Source organism: Pleurodeles waltl, chromosome 4_2, assembly GCF_031143425.1.
Source record: "Pleurodeles waltl isolate 20211129_DDA chromosome 4_2, aPleWal1.hap1.20221129, whole genome shotgun sequence".
NCBI classification, from domain to species: Eukaryota; Metazoa; Chordata; class Amphibia; order Caudata; family Salamandridae; genus Pleurodeles; species Pleurodeles waltl.
The window spans coordinates 673,410,719-673,429,433 of record NC_090443.1 but is presented as its reverse complement, the minus strand read 5'-3'; the positions used below and the strand labels follow the sequence as shown (position 1 = coordinate 673,429,433).

At 41.0% G+C, this 18,715-nt stretch overlaps 1 protein-coding gene across 1 annotated transcript in view; it reads left to right on the top strand.

Moving 5' to 3' along the window:
• The window catches only part of ST6GALNAC5 (ST6 N-acetylgalactosaminide alpha-2,6-sialyltransferase 5), a 712,854-nt gene that overhangs the window by 535,171 nt on the left and 158,968 nt on the right, over positions 1-18,715 (top strand). The window contains exon 4 of the mRNA XM_069232254.1: positions 11,690-11,797. Coding sequence (XP_069088355.1) covers positions 11,690-11,797 — 108 coding nt within the window. The remainder of the gene's footprint in view (positions 1-11,689; positions 11,798-18,715) is intronic.

Genomic DNA, 18,715 nt, shown 5'->3' with positions numbered 1-18,715 from the left:
TTTCGGTGACAGAAAGGTCTGGAATCTGAGAGGAGCCCCAAATTTAATTCCACCCAGCGTTCCCCCAAGTCTCCCAATAAAAATGGTACCTCACTTGTGTGGGTAGGCATAGCATCCGCAATAGGAAATAGCCCAAAACACAACGTAGACACATCACATTTTCTCAAAGAAAACAAAGCTTTTTTTGCAAAGTGCGTAGCTGTGGATTTTGGCCTATAGCTCAGCCGGCACCTAGGGAAACCTACCAAACCTGCACATTTTTAGAAACTAGACACCCAGCGGAATCCAAAATGGGGTGACCTGTAAGGCTCGCTCCAGGTTCTGTTACCCAGAATCCTTCGCAAAACTCAAAATTTGGCCCAAAAAAACACCCTTTCCTCTCATTTCGGTGACAGAAAGTTCTGGAATCTGAGAGGAGCCACAAATTTCCTTCCACCCAGCATTCCCCCGTGTCTCCCGATAAAAATGGTATCTCACTTGTGTGGGTAGGCCTAGCGCCCACGACAGAAAATGCCCCAAAACACAATGTGAACACATCACATTTTCCCAAAGAAAACAGAGCTGTTTTTTAATAGTGCCTAGCTGTGGATTTTGGCCTCTAGCTCATCTGACACCTAGGGAAACCTAGCAAACCTGCACATTTTTGAAAACTAGACACCTAGGGGAATGCAGGATGGGGTGACTTGTGGGACTCTCACCAGGTTCTGTTACCCAGAATCCTTTGCAAACCTCAAAATGTGGCCAAAAAACACTTTTCCTCTCATTTCGGTGACAGAAAGTTCTGGCATCTGAGAGGAGCCACAAATTTCCTTCCACCTAGCATTTCCCCAAGTCTCCTGATAAAAATAGTACCTCACTTGTGTGGTTAGGCCTAGTGCTTGCGAAAGGAAATGTCCCAAAACACTATCTGGACACATCAAAATTATCAAATACAAAACTACCTGTTTTTGCTGGGGGGCCCCTGCGTTTTTGGCCCTGGGCTCAGCTGCCATCTAGGGAAACCTACCAAACCCAGATATTTCTGAAAACTAGACACCCGAGGGAGTCCAGGGAGGTGTGACTTGCATGGATCCCCCAACGTTTTCATAGCCAGAATCCTCAGCAAAACTCAAATTTAGCTAGAAAAATCACTTTTTTCCCACATTTCTGTGTGGGATCACCGCACCGGGACAAATTTCCTACCACCCAACGTTTCCCTCAGCCTCCCAGTAAAAATGACACCTCACTCGTGTAGGTGGGCCATGTGCCTGTGACAGGGAAGAGCCAAAAACATGTCAAAATTGAGGGGAAACCAAAGCAGGTCCAAAAGGGCAGTTTGAAAAAAAACATTTTTAGGCTGAGAAGTGCAGCAGAACTTTTATCGGTATAGATGAGACAATGTTAGGTGGTAGTAATTTTGTGGATTCCTGCAGATTCCGGAAGGTTCCATCACAAAATGTAGGAAAAATGTGTGATTTCCAGCAAAGTTGGAGGTTTACATGGCAGCATCCCAAAGCCCAAAAAGTGCAGCCCTCGCCATTCCTAGTGGGACGATTTTGAGAGTTACCAAGCTCTCATGGTCCAAATGTAAAACCAAAACCCCAAATAATAAAATGTCCTCTTGCTTGCCGTGGGATAAGATGTTTTAGTGTGCGGGGGAGAGCTGAAAGACTGTTACCTACTTCAGTTGGGGTGGGGACATAACCAGGCCCATACTGGTTGGTAGCCACCACTGCACTATTTTTTTTTATTCCATGGCATCTAGTAGACTTTCTGCCCCTTGGGGTGTGGATTGGAGGTAATTGCCCCATCTGCCCACTGGTGGGCAGAACAACTTTGGCCCCATTTATTTGGGGTGGGGGTATGGCCATACCCCCACCCTCTTATTTTGAAAAAATAAATCTTCCCAGGTCTCTGGTGAGCCTTCCAAAAATAGGCCAATATGGCCAACAGTAATGTGCCCCTATGGGGAGCGACCCTTGCCCAAGGGGCTGCCCCCCCAAACAAAACACATACATACACACACACCAATCACTCGTGTTTAGTGGTTTCTGCCCCAAGGGGGGCAGAAATGGCCTAAATACAATTTGCCCCCCAGGGGAGCGACACTTGCCTAGGGGGTGGCACCCCATACATAAAAACATAAAGTAAATCAAAATATATATATCCCTGGTGTCCAGAGATTTCTGCTCCCCCTGGATGCAGATCGGCCTAATTGTATTAGGCCGATCTGCCTCCAAAAGGCCTAAAAATATTTTGCCTCCCCGGGGAGCTGCCCTTGTCCAAGAGGCCGCTCCCCTAATGCGTTAGTATATAAAAAAAAAATCCCTGGTGTCTAGTGGCTTATCAGCCTAATATAATTAGGCCAATCTGCCCCCAGGGGGACAGAAATGGCCTAAAAATAATTTGCCCCCCCGGGGAGCAACCCTTGCCTCAGGGGTTGCTCCCCACATGTAAAAATATATATATATTTTTTTAAATGTATCCCTGGTGTCTAGGGGTTTTCGATCGGCCTAATTATACTAGCCCGATCTGCCCCCATTGGAGAAAGAAATGGCCCAAAAATATTTTGCCCCCCCCCCAGGGAGCGGTCATTGCCCAATGGGCCGCTCCCCTTATGCGTAAGTATTAAAAAAAAAAAATCCTGTGTGACTAGTGGTTTCTGCCCTCGGGGGGGCAAAGATGGGCCAAAAATATTTTGTCCCCCTGGAGAGAAGCTTCTGCCCAAGGGGCTGCTCCCCTTATGCGTAAGTATATATTAAAAAAAAATCCCTGGTGTCTAGTGGTGGTGGCCTAAAAATAATTTGGCCCCCTAGGGAGCAACCCTTGCCCAAGGGGCCGCTCCCTTTATTGAAAATACCTAAAAAAAAAATATTCCCTGGTGTCTTGTGGGCATTTCTGCTGCCCAGTCGCATCGGGCAGCAGAAATGCTGTGAGAGACAAGAAAGGAAAGGTCGTTCCTTTCCTTTCTTGTTTTTCCCGCCCCACCTCCCGGTCAGAAGAGAAATGAAAAAGCATGCTTCCAGCACGATCCGAGGTGACCTCTGATGAGGTCAGCGCGTGATTTGCGTGCTGACCTCATCAGATGTCACTAGGGTAGTGGAGGGGTTGGGGGTGAAAGGGGAAGCAATTCCCCTTCCTTCCCCAACTGTGGGCATGTGGGCATGTGGGAAGAAGGCCCACGGGGAGCGCTAGCGCTTCCCATCATGGGCCGGGTGCAGGACGAGCTAGTCTCGTCCAAGGCACACGGCAACTGTGTGCCTGGACGAGACCAGCTCGCCCGCAGCACCCACGGGGTTAAAGACCCTATGTTTAATCAGGGAATTAGAGAAGCAACAATTATTTTGAACCTAATAAGGATTAACATCTCTGCCTCACTTTGGAAAGCCTTTGAAACAGTAATAGGAGACAAAGATATACCTATGGGAAATGGCAACCTTAAAATTTACATAGTCCCACCTAACACATCTAGAGAATGAAAGACATGGCCTAGAATGCATAGCATGACAGACCACACTAACCTATGTTCACTTCATAAGGAACTAGAAGAATTTAAGTTTGAAGCAGACAAAGAAATCAAATTCATGAACCAAAACAGCACATCCAGAATGTAGAGAGAGAAAGATATTCCAAGATATACATCATCATTGATGATAAGATCGCAGTGGGCATCAAACAATGTAGTACAGATCAACTCCAGGGAAGGATATGTGCTTTATAAATCCAAGGATATTTTAGAAGACTTCACTAACTTCTGTACAGCAAGATTAATCATGTAAAGGAAATAAGTGCTTTCTTAAATTAGATAGAGCTAAGTTAACATGAGCTGGAGGACCGAGAACCATTATGTCAACCAATTACACTAGAAGAAATTACATACGCAATTTGACATGTGAACAATGATTGTGTCCCTGGAGTAGACAGCCTTCTGGCTGAGTTCTATAAAGGATGTGTCTAATTGCTGGCTTCTGCTTTGCTAGAGGTATACGAGGAGGCCTTTCAGAAATGGCAGCTCCCACATTCAATACGGCAGGCTACTGTTATAACACTGTTAAAACCAAATAAGCCCCTGAACTCTGTGAGTTATACAGACCACTGTCACTCATCAATGTAAAATCCTGACTAAAATACTGGAGAAAAGATTGCTCCCTGTGCTTCCCAGTTTTATTAGGCTGGATAACTCTCTATGTTCATACCAGAAAGATCCACATCAAATCATTTGTGTTCACTTTTTTACCTCACCCACAAGACAGCCCCCATAAAGAATCGGAGGCCACTTTCCAAGATGTAGCAAAGGTCTTTGACTCAGTTGAAAGTCCCTTCTTAATGCCTCTGCTTGAAAAAATGGGAGTGGGTAATTTTATGTTAAACTGGGAAAAGTAGAAATACACTACTTTAGGATTACACAGTTTAACAATTTACATCACTCATACCTTTTCGCGACAGGATAGCAAAAATGTACTGGTAGCGAGTCCGGTGTTCCCCAGATGTATGGAGGTCAATGCAGATTTCCTTCATATGTTGTGGCTCTGCCCTGCAATAGTGATCTATTGGTAAAAGGTAACCTCCTGTATTTTTTATGTCACTGCATCTGTTCTGCCATGTGATCCTGCATTGTGCCTTCTACATTCCTAGGTAGTAATGAAGTCTATGCGACAATTGCGGGGATTCCAGGCTCTAACAATGGTATTAGCAAAGGGATGTATTGCCGTGGCTTGGAAGGCTAAGACTGCCGCTCTGATCACCACATGGCAGAAGGATGTGGTCAGGTGGACATATGCAGAATTTGTGGTCCAAGCGGATACCAGAGCTTGCGATGGTAGGTGTAACCTCCTGGAGCAATGGAATGAATATCTGACCACACTTAATGCCCTGCTCGCTCCTCCTGAGCTGAGTGATGAGGCTCCCCTTTGATGCCCAATATTACTGTCCTTAGGGGGCTGTGCCCTGCTGCAATTGTGCTATAATTGGTTATCGGGTTTTTAAACCAGATTTCCTCGTACAACCATACTGTACCATCCTGATGTATATGGTATATGCCACAAGAAAATTTAATAAAAATCTATGACTAAAACAAAGTATATATACACTGACCCATGAGTAACAATGAAGGTAAATGGTGAGTTGTCTGCTTGGATGAAGATTGAGAGGGGTATGAGACAAAGATGTCCCTTGTCCCCGTCTTGTTTGCTATTATGGTCATACCACTGGTGTGTATCCTTAGGAAATATCCTCACAATAGGATTATAAAGTTTAAGAAACATAACATTATTTGATTACTATATGTGTCCTTAGGAGTTTCACTCAATATTCAGTACTTTCAATGTATTATTTTTATTGTTTGATGGAGGCACTTAAAGATAGAACTGAAAAATATACAAAGATCTAATATATCCAAAAGGATATCCTACTCATAATAACGTACCCCTCCACAAACCTGCGCTCATTAATACATGAAATAGTGGCCTTTGGGAGCCAATTTGAGTTAGAGCTCAATTGGTTGAAATCTGTGATGGTTCCATTAACTAGTAAAACAGTCTGGCCTGAGGTGCATTCGCTCCTCAGGTGACCCTTTTAGATACTTAGGAATTCTGCAATTCCCACCACCTTTGCTGCAAACTACAGCAAAACTTTGCACAACTTGGAATCGATGATAGATAGGTGGATTAGGCTATCCCTCACGGTTGCTGTCATACTGCATTAATGAAAATGGTGGTGCTACCAAAGCTTTTGTACTATTTCCAGAATATCTCCCATTCCCCCCACTTAGGCATTCTTTGGACAGTTAAACACATTAATTATCAGACTGGCATGAGTGGGTAAACAGCCAAGAATGAGATGGGCAAAACTACAGGTGCCATACAAACAAGGGGGGTTTTTACTTTGAGGTATATTATTTGATTGCTCAAGCACAATTTGCACATCAATGGACACACAATTGTTAGTTAACACCTCATAGTGATTTGAAGGCAGGGATGATAAGACCGAGTTCAGTAAATGGGGCACTTTACCAGAGGGCAGTAAGCCCTCATAAAGAACTACACATGGGTAGATGCACATCATAGACATGGTGTAGATTAGCAACAATATGCTGAATGACTAAGCCATACTCATCTTACATTCCGTTCGTATTCAACTCATAATTTCTAACTATACCAGAAAGTACAATGACTCTACAATTGATATGCAGCAACAATCTGAGACTGTTCTCATAGAAAGAATCTACAACATATCAGGAATTCCAGGGAGAAGATGCAAACAACATATTAACTTATCAGAAACTCCACTGTGCTGCAAAACTCTTTCAGGCGTTCCTGAAGGAGCTGGAATTGTGTGAACTGCACACCTTAGTCCTGGCTAACCACCACCCTAGAAAAGTGAATGGTGAGTAAAATGCAGTAATTTGAAGGTTGATGACAGATAGTACATGTATCAGATCACAATGGGCACGGACCTAGGGAAAGAACTAGCAGAGGCTCAGTGGTCTTTCTGCTGTCAGCAAACTAAGAGATCTCCCCTAAGAGGAGGTTTTGCCTGATTCACTTCAAATTTATACACGCCAGCCAAGTGATTCCTGCTTGTTGACATCTATTGGAGGCCCTGCTCCACTCCAGATGCTTACTTTATAGCTTTAGCAAGGTATTTCCCAAGCGTAACTGAATTTGTGGGGGAAGTGAGACAAGCACTTAATGTAATGATTGAGGGTGAGGTGACTCTAAATCCACTGATAGCACTATTGGGGTACGACAAATTTATTCCTAAAATTTATAGAAAGATTGTCACTACTTGTTTATTTCTGGGAAAGTGCAGAGTGGCAATGATATGGGGAAATGGTCCAATTCTTCAAAAAATGGTTTAAGGACATGGCATTCAGCAAGGAATTCATTGATGTATACACCTCAACATTTCCTGCCATATTGGCAGACATAACTGAATTGGAAATTCCAGCCAAACTTCCTCCTATGCTTTGAAATGCATTAATGGCATTGTGTGTTGCCATGCTTTGCAATGTACCAATGGCCAAAGTGTACCTGGTGATAGGGGAGAAAGATATTTAAGAATCTAAATCTCTGCGGATATAGTGATGCCCTTGTGTTCTCCATGGATGTCTAGGATAACTCTGGTTATACATCTGTATAACACACGCGCTTCCCTAAACCCCATACCAAACACCTTGGGCCCAATTCACAAAGGTGAACTTAGACTTTTGGTCTAAAATTACACCAAAAGTCTATGTTTATGACTTTGGGAATTCACAAAGCACATTTATAAGTGCTATCTTTAGGTCTTCACTCATGGGGGATCACCTGAAAAAATGCTTCAAAATTATTTCTTACTTAATTTTCAAAATCTGATTTAGTGGTAGAAGCAGATATTTAATAACATAAGTGAAAAAAGTGACCTCATACAAATTTATTTTTCTCTGTTTTGACACTTAGGGTCTGATTTAGAGTTGGCGGATGGGTTACTCTGTCACAAATGTGACAGATAATCTGTCCACCATATTACGATGTCCATAGGATATAATGGACTCTTAATATGACAGACAGAGTATCTGTCACGTTTGTGACGGAGTAACCCCATCTGCCAAACTCTAAATCATGCCCTTAGTCCTGTCCAGAGCTGGAATACACATCCTTGGCTGGGAGAGTTAAAATCTATGATCTGCTTATAATCGGCAGATTGTAACCTTAATAGTTTCTAATGTGAATTTCCACAACTGACTACCTGTATTTGCTGCAAAGTGAAAAACCCTTCGCAAATGCTGACTGGTCACCTTTTGGTTGCTTATTGATGCATTTTGGTGTTAAATTGGTCCTAATGAAGTTAGACATTTTTGCACACAGTGTTAGCTATATTGGCTAATAAATCAAACACAATAGGTGTTTTGTATATTGCAAAGCCGGTACTCACGTTTTTGAAGGTGCCCTCCTTTGCCAACATTAACAAAAAGTAGAATTAGTATTTGGCCATTCATTAAATTGAAAGTGTTATTTTCTTTGCAGTTATATACACCAAACTCACCCGGACAGTATTGGAGTGCCTTACCTGAGCATCAAGACTGGAACCTGTTTCCCCAGTTCCAAAGTCAGTTTCACTGGCAGTAATGCTACATGCTCACTCTCACACTGCGGTGCGAAACACAATCATACATGTGTTAATTTCACACTGTCTGCTGCAGCCTCACGTAACACTCTGATTTCAAATAAAAGAAGCAGCCCCTATCTCTTTGATGGATTTGCTGGGACTCCGGGTGCACCGCCTGGCAATACAGGAGTTTTCATCAAGCTCCCAGAGAGAGTCTGGGTGCTGGAACAAACAAGGCTCTGCATGCCCACATGCGCAGCTTACAAGGAACATAGGTTGTGGCTACAGAGCACTAGACAGGTCTACCTGGTGGTTGATGGGTTCTGGAATATTAAAACAGGGGTTCCTGAGTAGTTACACAGTAAGATAAACAGAAAGAGCTGCAAAAGAATGTCAGTGACTTTGAAAAAATAGTTAAGATTGGTTGGCAGAATTTCTCCCATCACTGACTAAACACATGATAAATATGACACCTCAACCACCACTTTTTCAGAAATTTCCTGGACCTTGGAAGACTACACTTAAATAAGAAGGCCCTGCTGGAAAAAATGTGAAATGCAAGAATTGGTTTGAGAGGTAAGTATTTGGTGTACCATAGGGAAAACTGTATACTCCTAATTTGGAGCCAGAAGAAAATGTTGGTGGCTTTGTATTAGGAGCTGTCAAAGTTGGGGTGGTGGGGGAGTTTTTTGATCAAGAAATGTACAAGAAGACCATCCAAGAAATGATATGGTAGAAAATAATCAGCAAAGAAGGCAATAGGTTGGCAGACTGGAGCATTTAGGTGCGGGTGGAACAATACATTCATTTTGAATGTCAAAGAGGTGCTGTTGGATTTAGGAACAAGGAAAATTAGTGATGTACACTACCAGTTCTTTAGCAGTCTACAGAGCAGAATCATATTGACAATCAAGATAAAAAAGAAAAGAGAAAATTGTGAGCATGTTTTTCATCATCACCCTTGAGGAAACTAGGGATTAAGAGTTGCATTTTAAGAAATGAAAGAAAACAGCTGACAAGCAGAACGAAGATAAAGTGATAGCATCTGTGTTCTGCTGGTATAGTTCTGTAATACCAAGTTGGATAAACAAAGATGTACTTTAACATGAGAGATGGGAGTGACTTCTCCTGCTCTTTTCATAACAGTGTCTTGAACTTGGGGTTCTTCTATCCAGTGTGAGTGCAGCTTCAGTTGTAGTGTTGTGTGTTTTCATATTCCTACGACAACCATTCAAACGTGCTTTTTGAAGAAAAAAAATGTACTGCATAAAGTGTTAGGATGATAGGCCAGAAATGCGGAAAATAGTTCACAGCCCACAGCTTAGTGTGTGCTTGGCTCTGCATTGATTATCAAAACAGATTATTTGCACCCCACTAATGAAACGTGGAACTGAAAAAGACATTGATGGCTGTTGATCTTTGAAAGTAGTCGGGCAAAATACTTGCCTGGAGTCCACCCTATTTTTTTCAAAATTTGCTGGAGAGATGTTATGTTAATAATTGCCTTTGTTTGTCAATGTCAGCATTTTGTTATGGTACCCTCTTATGCTAAGAATTACATACAATATTCCAGTATCAGAATTGTGCCATTGATACTGCCCATATACCGTGAGTGGCTAGTATATCACAAATTATCTTTAGAATTTTAGAGCCAGCATTTTATTATAGTTTACCTACTTCATCCCACACTCCTCAGTCCCAGTAAGCCATGGCTGGCCTCTCTGAGGCAAACATTACCTCCAATATGCCAGCACCAGCCTTTTGCAATAGAAGACCTCTTATGTCAAGTGTCAAGTATTACTTCCAGTGTTATTATTTTCAGGGTCTGCATTTTGCCTTGGGTGCCCTCCCTTATGGCAAGAATTACCTCCACTTAGCATTTTGCCATGGGTGCCCTCATACCATGAATTTCCTTCAGTATGAATACACCAGCATTTTTTCTACAGGGCGGAGGATCCCATACAAAGAATTACCTAGTATGTTGGGGTCTGCATTTTGCCACGGATGCCTTCCATTGTGCCAAGAATGATCTCCAATATGCCAGCAGAAGCATGTTAGCTTGTGTGCTGCCATAAGCCTAGAATATGTTTGGGTATGCCATGACAAACTCACAATCATAAAACAAATAACCAAACCTACCCTCTCTTACACTTTCTCCCTCTCACGCATACTCTCTCCCTCTCACTCATACTCACTCCCTCTCACATTCGCTTTCTTCCCACTTACTCTAACTCACATTCTCCCACTTTCTCATTCTTACTCATACACACTCGCATTTGTTGCTCACACACAAACATACTCATGCTCACTTATTCTTACTGTCATTTACAAGCACGCTTACATAGACTCACCCTTTCACAGTCACTGAGTTTGGGCCCTGGTGAAACAGCACCTACTGCACCATTGATATTTACACACCTGCCTCATTTCTACTCCCCCTCACAATCTCCAAACTCTCACTCCTTCACTTTCTCCATCACACTCACTTTCACTTATTCATACACTACCTCAAACTCAGATTATCACTCACTTTCACTCTCATTGACACTGTCAAACAAACTAACACTCACATTGTCATTCAGTCTAATTTACTATAAATCACTCACAAACACATATACACACATGCACAAAGATTTTTTTTTTTATTTATCTTGCTTCCTTTGCTAGCTACTTGGAGGCTCTATAGGAGCAGCAGAGCAGGACTCTGGTGCTGGGCACTGGAGCCAGTAAGCCACATTACTCAATGAGGAGTCAGATAGAACAGTAAAGCCACGTTTGAAAAAGGGAAGACTCCCCTAAATCCCTCTCTTAGCTTCTTATTAGGACTGGAAGCACAGTCCTATAAGAAGCAAGCACAGTGCTAGGGATTCTGCCCCTGCTGCTCTGTGTGGTTTCTGATTGGCCACAAGGATGCACTGATGGCAGTCACATCTTAGCAGATGTACTGAGCTGCCTGAGGCATGCACAGTATCTCCGCTTAATAAAATGGATGTTGCCTGTGTGAGGGGATCGTGCACATAAATGTGCGATACAGACATCCACCTACAGACTGTTGTATTTTTAGCCAGCACTCTGTACCGGGACCTCCCTCAATTCCTTCAGCCCCACTCCTGTCATCAGGAGCCTGGTGACGAGGCTGACAGGGCTGACCTTCACACTGGCACTTTTCATGAACACTGTTCAGGTAAATAATTAGCAGTTGTGGTTAGATGCACTAAGAGGTGTCTCATAGAAGGCAGCGTTGCATCCCCAAAGCTCCAGACTTGTAGCCAGCACTGTAGGACTTGGTACCCCTTCAAAAATTAATTAGAGGCCCTGAATTGACCCTAATGTGGGTGACCTCAAGGGTATAAACCATCTTATGTTGAGTGGATGCCCTTGAGTGACCGGCCAACTACACTACAAGTGCTGCATGGGCTTACATTGCACTTCTGACCACCACTCTTTGTAACGTATGGTATGGCAATGTACATTCAAATGTGGTAGTTCAAATGGGATTTTTAAAAATATTGTAAAATGTGCCTGAAACTTGCAATAAATGTTTATGAGAAATCCGAAACCACTTTTGTAATACAACTAGATGCATGCTGTCAATAAATGGAAGTGTCTATTTGTGTTTTAGAAAGATCTCCAATACTTGGCTAAGCACGGGATGGTTCACCATGACGATTGCACTGGAGCTCTGCGACAGGATAAATGTTTACGGCATGGTGCCAGCAGACTTCTGCAGGTAAGAATCATTCCGTATTCATCCTTCATTTTGTAAAGATAAATAAATAATATCCTATTACAATATTGCCCATCCAATTGTAGCAGATAGTTGGCTTGCAACAAGATGTAGTCTTGAATAATACATGGGAAAATGTGTTTGTTTGGCATAAATTATTAACTGTTTGGGTTCCCCTAGGCAGAGAAACAACCAGGTTTAATTATTTTTGCCCATCTATCACTGCTGAACTACCAAAGCAATTTCATACTAAAACCGCAAGGAGCCAAAGGCACATAAATCATTAGACAACATGAACCTTGGTGTGATTCACTTTATAATATTTTTTTTCCAAAAGAACATGTTGGCATGTTGAAGGGTCAAACAATTTCAGAATATTATTCCTCAATATTTCATATGACAGTAGTATACTAACTGTATTTGGCAAGTAGACAATAATTAATGCTAAATGTTAGAAATTGGGTTTCTGGTTGGCAGAGGTATGCACCTTGTCCACGCAGGAACCACAATCCTAGTCAGGGTAAGTCAGATACACACCATAAATTAACCTGTGCTCACCCTCTGGTAGCTTGGCACAGAGCAGTCAGGCTTAAGAGGCAATATGTAAAGTATTTGTGCAACACTTCAAACAGTAAAGCAGTGGAAACATCACACAAAAAAGATAACCCCACTAGGTTTGAAACATAGATCTTAATTTACTGAACAAAACAAGACCCAAATGACATAAATCTAATATGTAGAACTTGAGATATGAATCTTTAAAGATTAAAATACAATATAGAGCTTAAAAGCATAAAGCACCAAGATCTGAACTTCTGGGCAAGCATCAAGATTCTGGAAAGAAAGGGCCTGTTTGCGGTCGTAAAGAGCCCAAAATATTGAATTAAGGAGCAGAAAACCATTTCCAAGGGCCCAGGACTGGAGAGGCGCCTTTTGAGGGTCAGGAGCTCATGGAAGATGGGTCCTGGATGTGAAGCAGGTGAGTTGGAAGTCTTTTGTGTCCCTGAGACTTCGGAAAACAGGAGCCAGTTAGCAAGCCCTTAGAGTCACTTAGATCCTGGGATGTAGAGATGCTCCTGCTGCCAGGCAAGCGAGCAGCAGGCAGCAGGTCAGCACACCAAAGCCAGAGTCCAGCAGATTTACAGTCCTTGTAGCAGCACCAGCACTTCTTCCTGGTAGACTATCCACAGGTCACGAAGTATACTACGTTGGTGGTGTCAGAGGTCCTGTACTTATACCCAGTTGTGCTTTTGAAGTTGGGAAGACTTCAAAGAGAGGTCTTTGAAGTGAACAAATGTCCTCCTTTCCTGCCCTGGCTCTAGACTCATTAAAGGGGATATGCAGGCCTTTGTGTGGGGCAGGACACTGCCCACTCAGGTGTAAGTGTCAGTCCCTTCCTCCTATCCTTGAGTACAAGAAAAGAGATTGAGCTACAACTAATGTCCACTGCTATCTACAATTGTAGAACAACAACAACAATCAAGATAACTGAAATACACAAAATGATATTTATTACATATGTGTGTACAACAACAAAAGAACATAATAATCAAGATTAAATATAAAATATTTACACATTCACAGGGAACGACACATACATTTATATATAGTGAATAGACAGAGACAAAGAAAAATGCAAAACAAAACACAACAAATAATGAAAAATAATAGAATCATAACATTGAAAAAAGGAACAAAAAATCCAAGTTGTCCAAAATACAATACAATACAATTTAGATATATACTTTCTCTATAACATTAATTTAAAGTCTTACTAGTATTCACAGTTTTAACATGTTAACTTAGAACCAGATCGCGTCTCCACCTAATTCAAAAAAGAAAAAGTACTTGGACCCTAAAATTCATATTCCATTATAACAACTGTAGGAACTAAGCCTACGCGCGTTTCGGCGGTAAACCTCTGTTTTGTAAAGCCGCGATCTGGTTCTAAGTTAACATGTTAAAACTGTGAATACTAGTAAGACTTTAAATTAATGTTATAGAGAAAGTATATATCTAAATTGTATTGTATTGTATTTTGGACAACTTGGATTTTTTGTTCCTTTTTTCAATGTTATGATTCTATTATATTTCATTATTTGTTGTGTTTTGTTTTGCATTTTTCTTTGTCTCTGTCTATTCACTATATATAAATGTATGTGTCGTTCCCTGTGAATATGTAAATATTTTATATTTAATCTTGATTATTATGTTCTTTTGTTGTTGTACATACATATGTAATAAATATCATTTTGTGTATTTCAGTTATCTTGATTGTTGTTGTTGTTCTACAATTGTAGATAGCAGTGGACATTAGTTGTAGCTCAATCTCTTTTCTTGTACTCAAGTATTTCCCTGGATGGGCTACGCATTATACCAGGGACCCTCGATAGTCTTTCCTTCCTCCTATCCTGCCATGGCTCATCAGTCACCCCTAAGCTCCCTTTGTGTGTGGCTGTCTAGAGGGAAAGCACAAACCCAGCTGTCACCCCACCCCAGAGGTATATTGGAGACAGACAGCAAGCACAAAATGGCTAAAGGAAGAAAATGTCAACTTTCTTAAAGTGGCATTTTCAGAGCTGCAATTTAAAATTCGACTTCACCATAAGTTGTGATTTTAAATTCTGAGTCCAGAGACACCAAACTAGACAGATGTATCTCTTCCAGATTGTAAATTACACTTAAAAGATGTAATAAACTAATCCCATTGGAGAGCTAGCCCTTGCAGCAGTGAAAAACGGTTGTTTCACTACCAGGGCATGTGAAACTTAAAAGTACATGCCCTGCCTTTTAAATACATTTCACTGCCCTGTGGATCACATAGGGCTTATCCTATGGGTGACTTGTATGTATAAAAAGGGAAGATTTAGGGCTTGCAAGAGGTTTATCTTGCCAGATGGAAATGGCAGTGAAAAACTGCGCACACAGGCTTTGCAATGGCAGGCTGGAGACCTGGTTAAGGGACTACTTGAGTGGGTTGTGAGTAGCTAACTTAAATATGATAATTGGGATTGAGCAACTGATGCCATGATTTAGGGAAGAGAGCACAAGCACTTTAGCACTGGTTAGTAGAGGTACAGTGCACAGAGTCCTCCAGCCAACAAAAATGAGTTCAGAAAATGGAGGGAGGCAGGCAGAACGTTGGGGGGAAGGTCACCCTAAGGCTGTCAGATCGAATACTACAGAATAAAGCATTTTTCATACATTAGAAAATGTGTGGTGACACTGCTCATGGAAGCTGACTAGATTGTTTGGAAGTCTTTATATGATTGAAAAAGGTGCTGACATAAGTGGGAATGAGAACCTTGCTAGAAAAGTGCGAAATAGAAAGTGTGACTTGGGTGCTAAAGGAAAATGGCTGCAACATGAGTGAGGTCCTGAATACTGTGGCAATAATGATTGTTCTGTATAATTCTGAAGCTACTGTCATTAACAAGGCACATCCTTGTGGTGGTCTTTCGGAGATCTGAGACATGAATTAAAATGCTGTTCAGGCCTCTGCAACCATTTTCAGGTGTTGGCAGCTACTAGGGCATAATGGGTCACAATCCCTGTATCACCTTACACTACCTTGTACTGCCACAAACGTACTAGGCAGGTGCGATGGGTGATGTTAGAGAGAAGAGTTAATGTGGCTAGTTGCAAGGGGAAACCTCGAAGAGATGTGGAGCCACAGAGGGAAAATGAGAGAAGCAGTGACATCATGAGGTTTCAAGACTGTTTAGGTGGTGTGGCTGAGACAGAAGTAACTACAGGTTATAAAAGCAAAGTAGACATTTTCAGACCACTCAACTGAGTCCCATGGCCGGTCCTTAGTGTGGACAGATATCTGTATTTGCAATGGGCCGGTAGCATAGTGAAGCACTCAGGAGGCTCCAGCCACCACCATATCAAAGAAATTGAAGAAAGACTGCATAGCGGCAGCGTATACAGGAATAATCTTAACAAGTCCATAATCTATTTATTTGCTTTCATAAAGAGGAGCACACAGAGAAGGTTCTGTTAAACTGCAGACAGCTATAGGCGATTCCCTAAAAAATATGCAATAATGGAAATGCTGCAAACTATGAAAAGACAACCACAGGATCAGATGCAAAGCTGGAAAACTGATAGTGTCTCAATACACATTTAAAATATGGTGAATGGAATAAACAGGATACTAGTGCAATAGAAGATAAAGTTGCTAAGCCTAAAAGAGGTGCTGAAAGTGAAAAGACGCTAGATGGGCAATGGAGGGATGAAAAGGCAAATGGAAACATTAGAAAATCAAATGAGGACTACATACATGAGAAACATTGGATTTCTGGCTAGATCCGGAGGCACACATCATGTCCCTCATTCGAGTTTAATCTGGAACCAAGAAAAATGCAGTCCAATCTCATGAAGTAATACTGCATCAAATTTAGGATGTTGGATGTCGCAAAGAGAAGTCAAGGAGATACATCATGGTCCACATAGGTGATTCTAGAAAGGGTAGAGATGAAAGGAGAGGCATTCCTTAGTAAATTAAGTGCTTGCATCTTCCCAAATGTAGGTAATTTAACAGACATCACATGGATGGAGCTTGAACCGTACTGGTTCACCCCGCTAGATGATACTTTTTAGGCAGGTTGCAGGCCTCCAAGAAAGTGCCTTGAGACCCTAATGTAACATGTGCTTTATAGATGTAGTTAGTTGGCTCATTTTACATAATAGCAAAGCAGCTGCTGGATACCTCATTCCTCAGGCCACACTTTGACTCCCATATCAAAAACCATTTATTCAGCAATCTTGTTCTGTGAACGATGTCCTGTTCTTTAAGCTGCTCTCTGCTTGCTGAACACCAGCTGTGTGTTCCTGCACTTGTTAGCTTATCAATACCTTACCAGTATCTGCTCTTTGGCCAACTGTCCATTATTGATTGACTTTTATATTTGCATGTGGCATTTGTTTCTTTTTTTTTATTAATAGATGTATGCAACCTGTTCTAAAAACAACTGCATGATTGAACTATTTTGTGGAGAACCTTAAGCTTTAAAAGGTCCACAACAGCACCTTTTGAGGTTTAATTATTTTATCTGAAAGTTTAGAAAAAATATAACAAGACCACTTCTTATTCCCATGGAAAACAAAATACGTAAAGAAAAAGGCACTTTGTGTGCACACCTTAGGAAGCGTCCTCTATCATAATCACTATATATATATATATATATATATATATATATATATATATATATATATATATATATGTGTGTATATATATATATATATATATACATATATATATATATGTGTGTGTGTGTGCGTGTGTGTGTGCACAGTACGTGCAAGCCTTTTTATGTTCTCCAAACCTATTTCATACGTAACACCAACACATCTTATTTATTTTCTTTTATCCACTAACAAATGCCAAGGAACTAATCTAGAAAATGTAAACGTATGCCACATTTAAGCCCTCTAAAAATCAATACAGCAATTTTGCAAAGATCATAAACAAACACCATTGAGGCGTAAACATGTTTGTGTTTTCTGATCACATAGAAGTTGTCATATAATAGAGAAAGCTGTCTGAAAATCTATTTGTCATCACTGTCCAAGTTATGAAAATGTAAACTGTTGTTTTTACATGAATTGACAGCTAAAATTAGGTTATGCTTTCATCAAACTAAAATAAGGCAGGATGTGCAGTGCTTTTAAATCGATAAGAGTGCGCTCATTTTAGAACAATCTTGCATAATACATACTTCTAAAATGCAGTGTAGGATTGGAACAACTATATAAGTGAGTTTATATTGTGCATATTTACACCCCTTCCATCGTGGTGCCATCCTCTGCCTTTCCCATTTCCCTCACCTTTCTCCTTTGCTTCTAACTAATTAATCTAACTAATTAATGTTTATGAATAAAGTAGCCTGTTTGGGAGAAATGGTACATAAAATGCATTATACAAATGCAACCGTACAGGTCAGTACTGTCAGAGAGAGGGTAAAGTCGAATCCTAAATATGTGGTGAATATTGAAATCTAAGAGTGCCTAGAAAGGTGAGATTTTCGTTGAGAGAAGTGCCAATTTCCACCCCTTTATCCGACTAGAAGAGTTGTACAGGATTTATTTTTTAATCATTCTTACATATTCCAGGGTCTAAGTTCAACTGGTGTTGACCAGAACTCTTAGTCAGATCACCACTGGCACAGAATGCCATCAGCCCAACATTCTATCGGACTATTAGGTAGACACAAATACCACACGTATTCTTTCAAAAAGGTGAGACAAACAGGTCACCATTAAAAGTAATCTCTTATTGATTTCATAGTGAACAGAACATTATTAGAGATATGCCTAAGATGTCTGCCACAGTGAAGCAGGAAAGTAATACAATAGTTGAGTTATCCTAAATTTCCACACATAGTATGTTTTTTTTAACCGATCTAAATATCATAGTTGTGGTCTTTGTGAAACAGAGTTAAACAAGTGGTCCAATGTCAGTAGAGCGTGAGAGATAAGTGTTACGCCGTTAAAGCACTATTGAGTTCAGTTTCTGTTTTCCAATTATAGGAGAACAAGCCAGCACAGAACCCTGTCACAATGTATTATCTATTCCAGCTTTGACAACAACAAATTTGGGTCTGGTCAAATAGCCAGCAAAGTATTAGCATAAAGATCATACTTGGTGCTGAGTCTGTGGTAAAGAAGGCAACATAATATATATTATAGAGGTGGAGAGAAGCAGGTTGAAAAAGCCGGAAGATATTCTATGAAGCCCCGGTTGCCAGTGTATGAATTTTAAGGAATGGTACAATCTATTCAATGATTAGGAGCCAGCATAGGAGGTAAGAAGGCCCTCGTTACGAGTGGCCCATCTAATTCCAACACATACAGTATCACATGTTACCATATTGGAATTATTATCTGTCGATATATGCTGGCTCTGATATAATCATC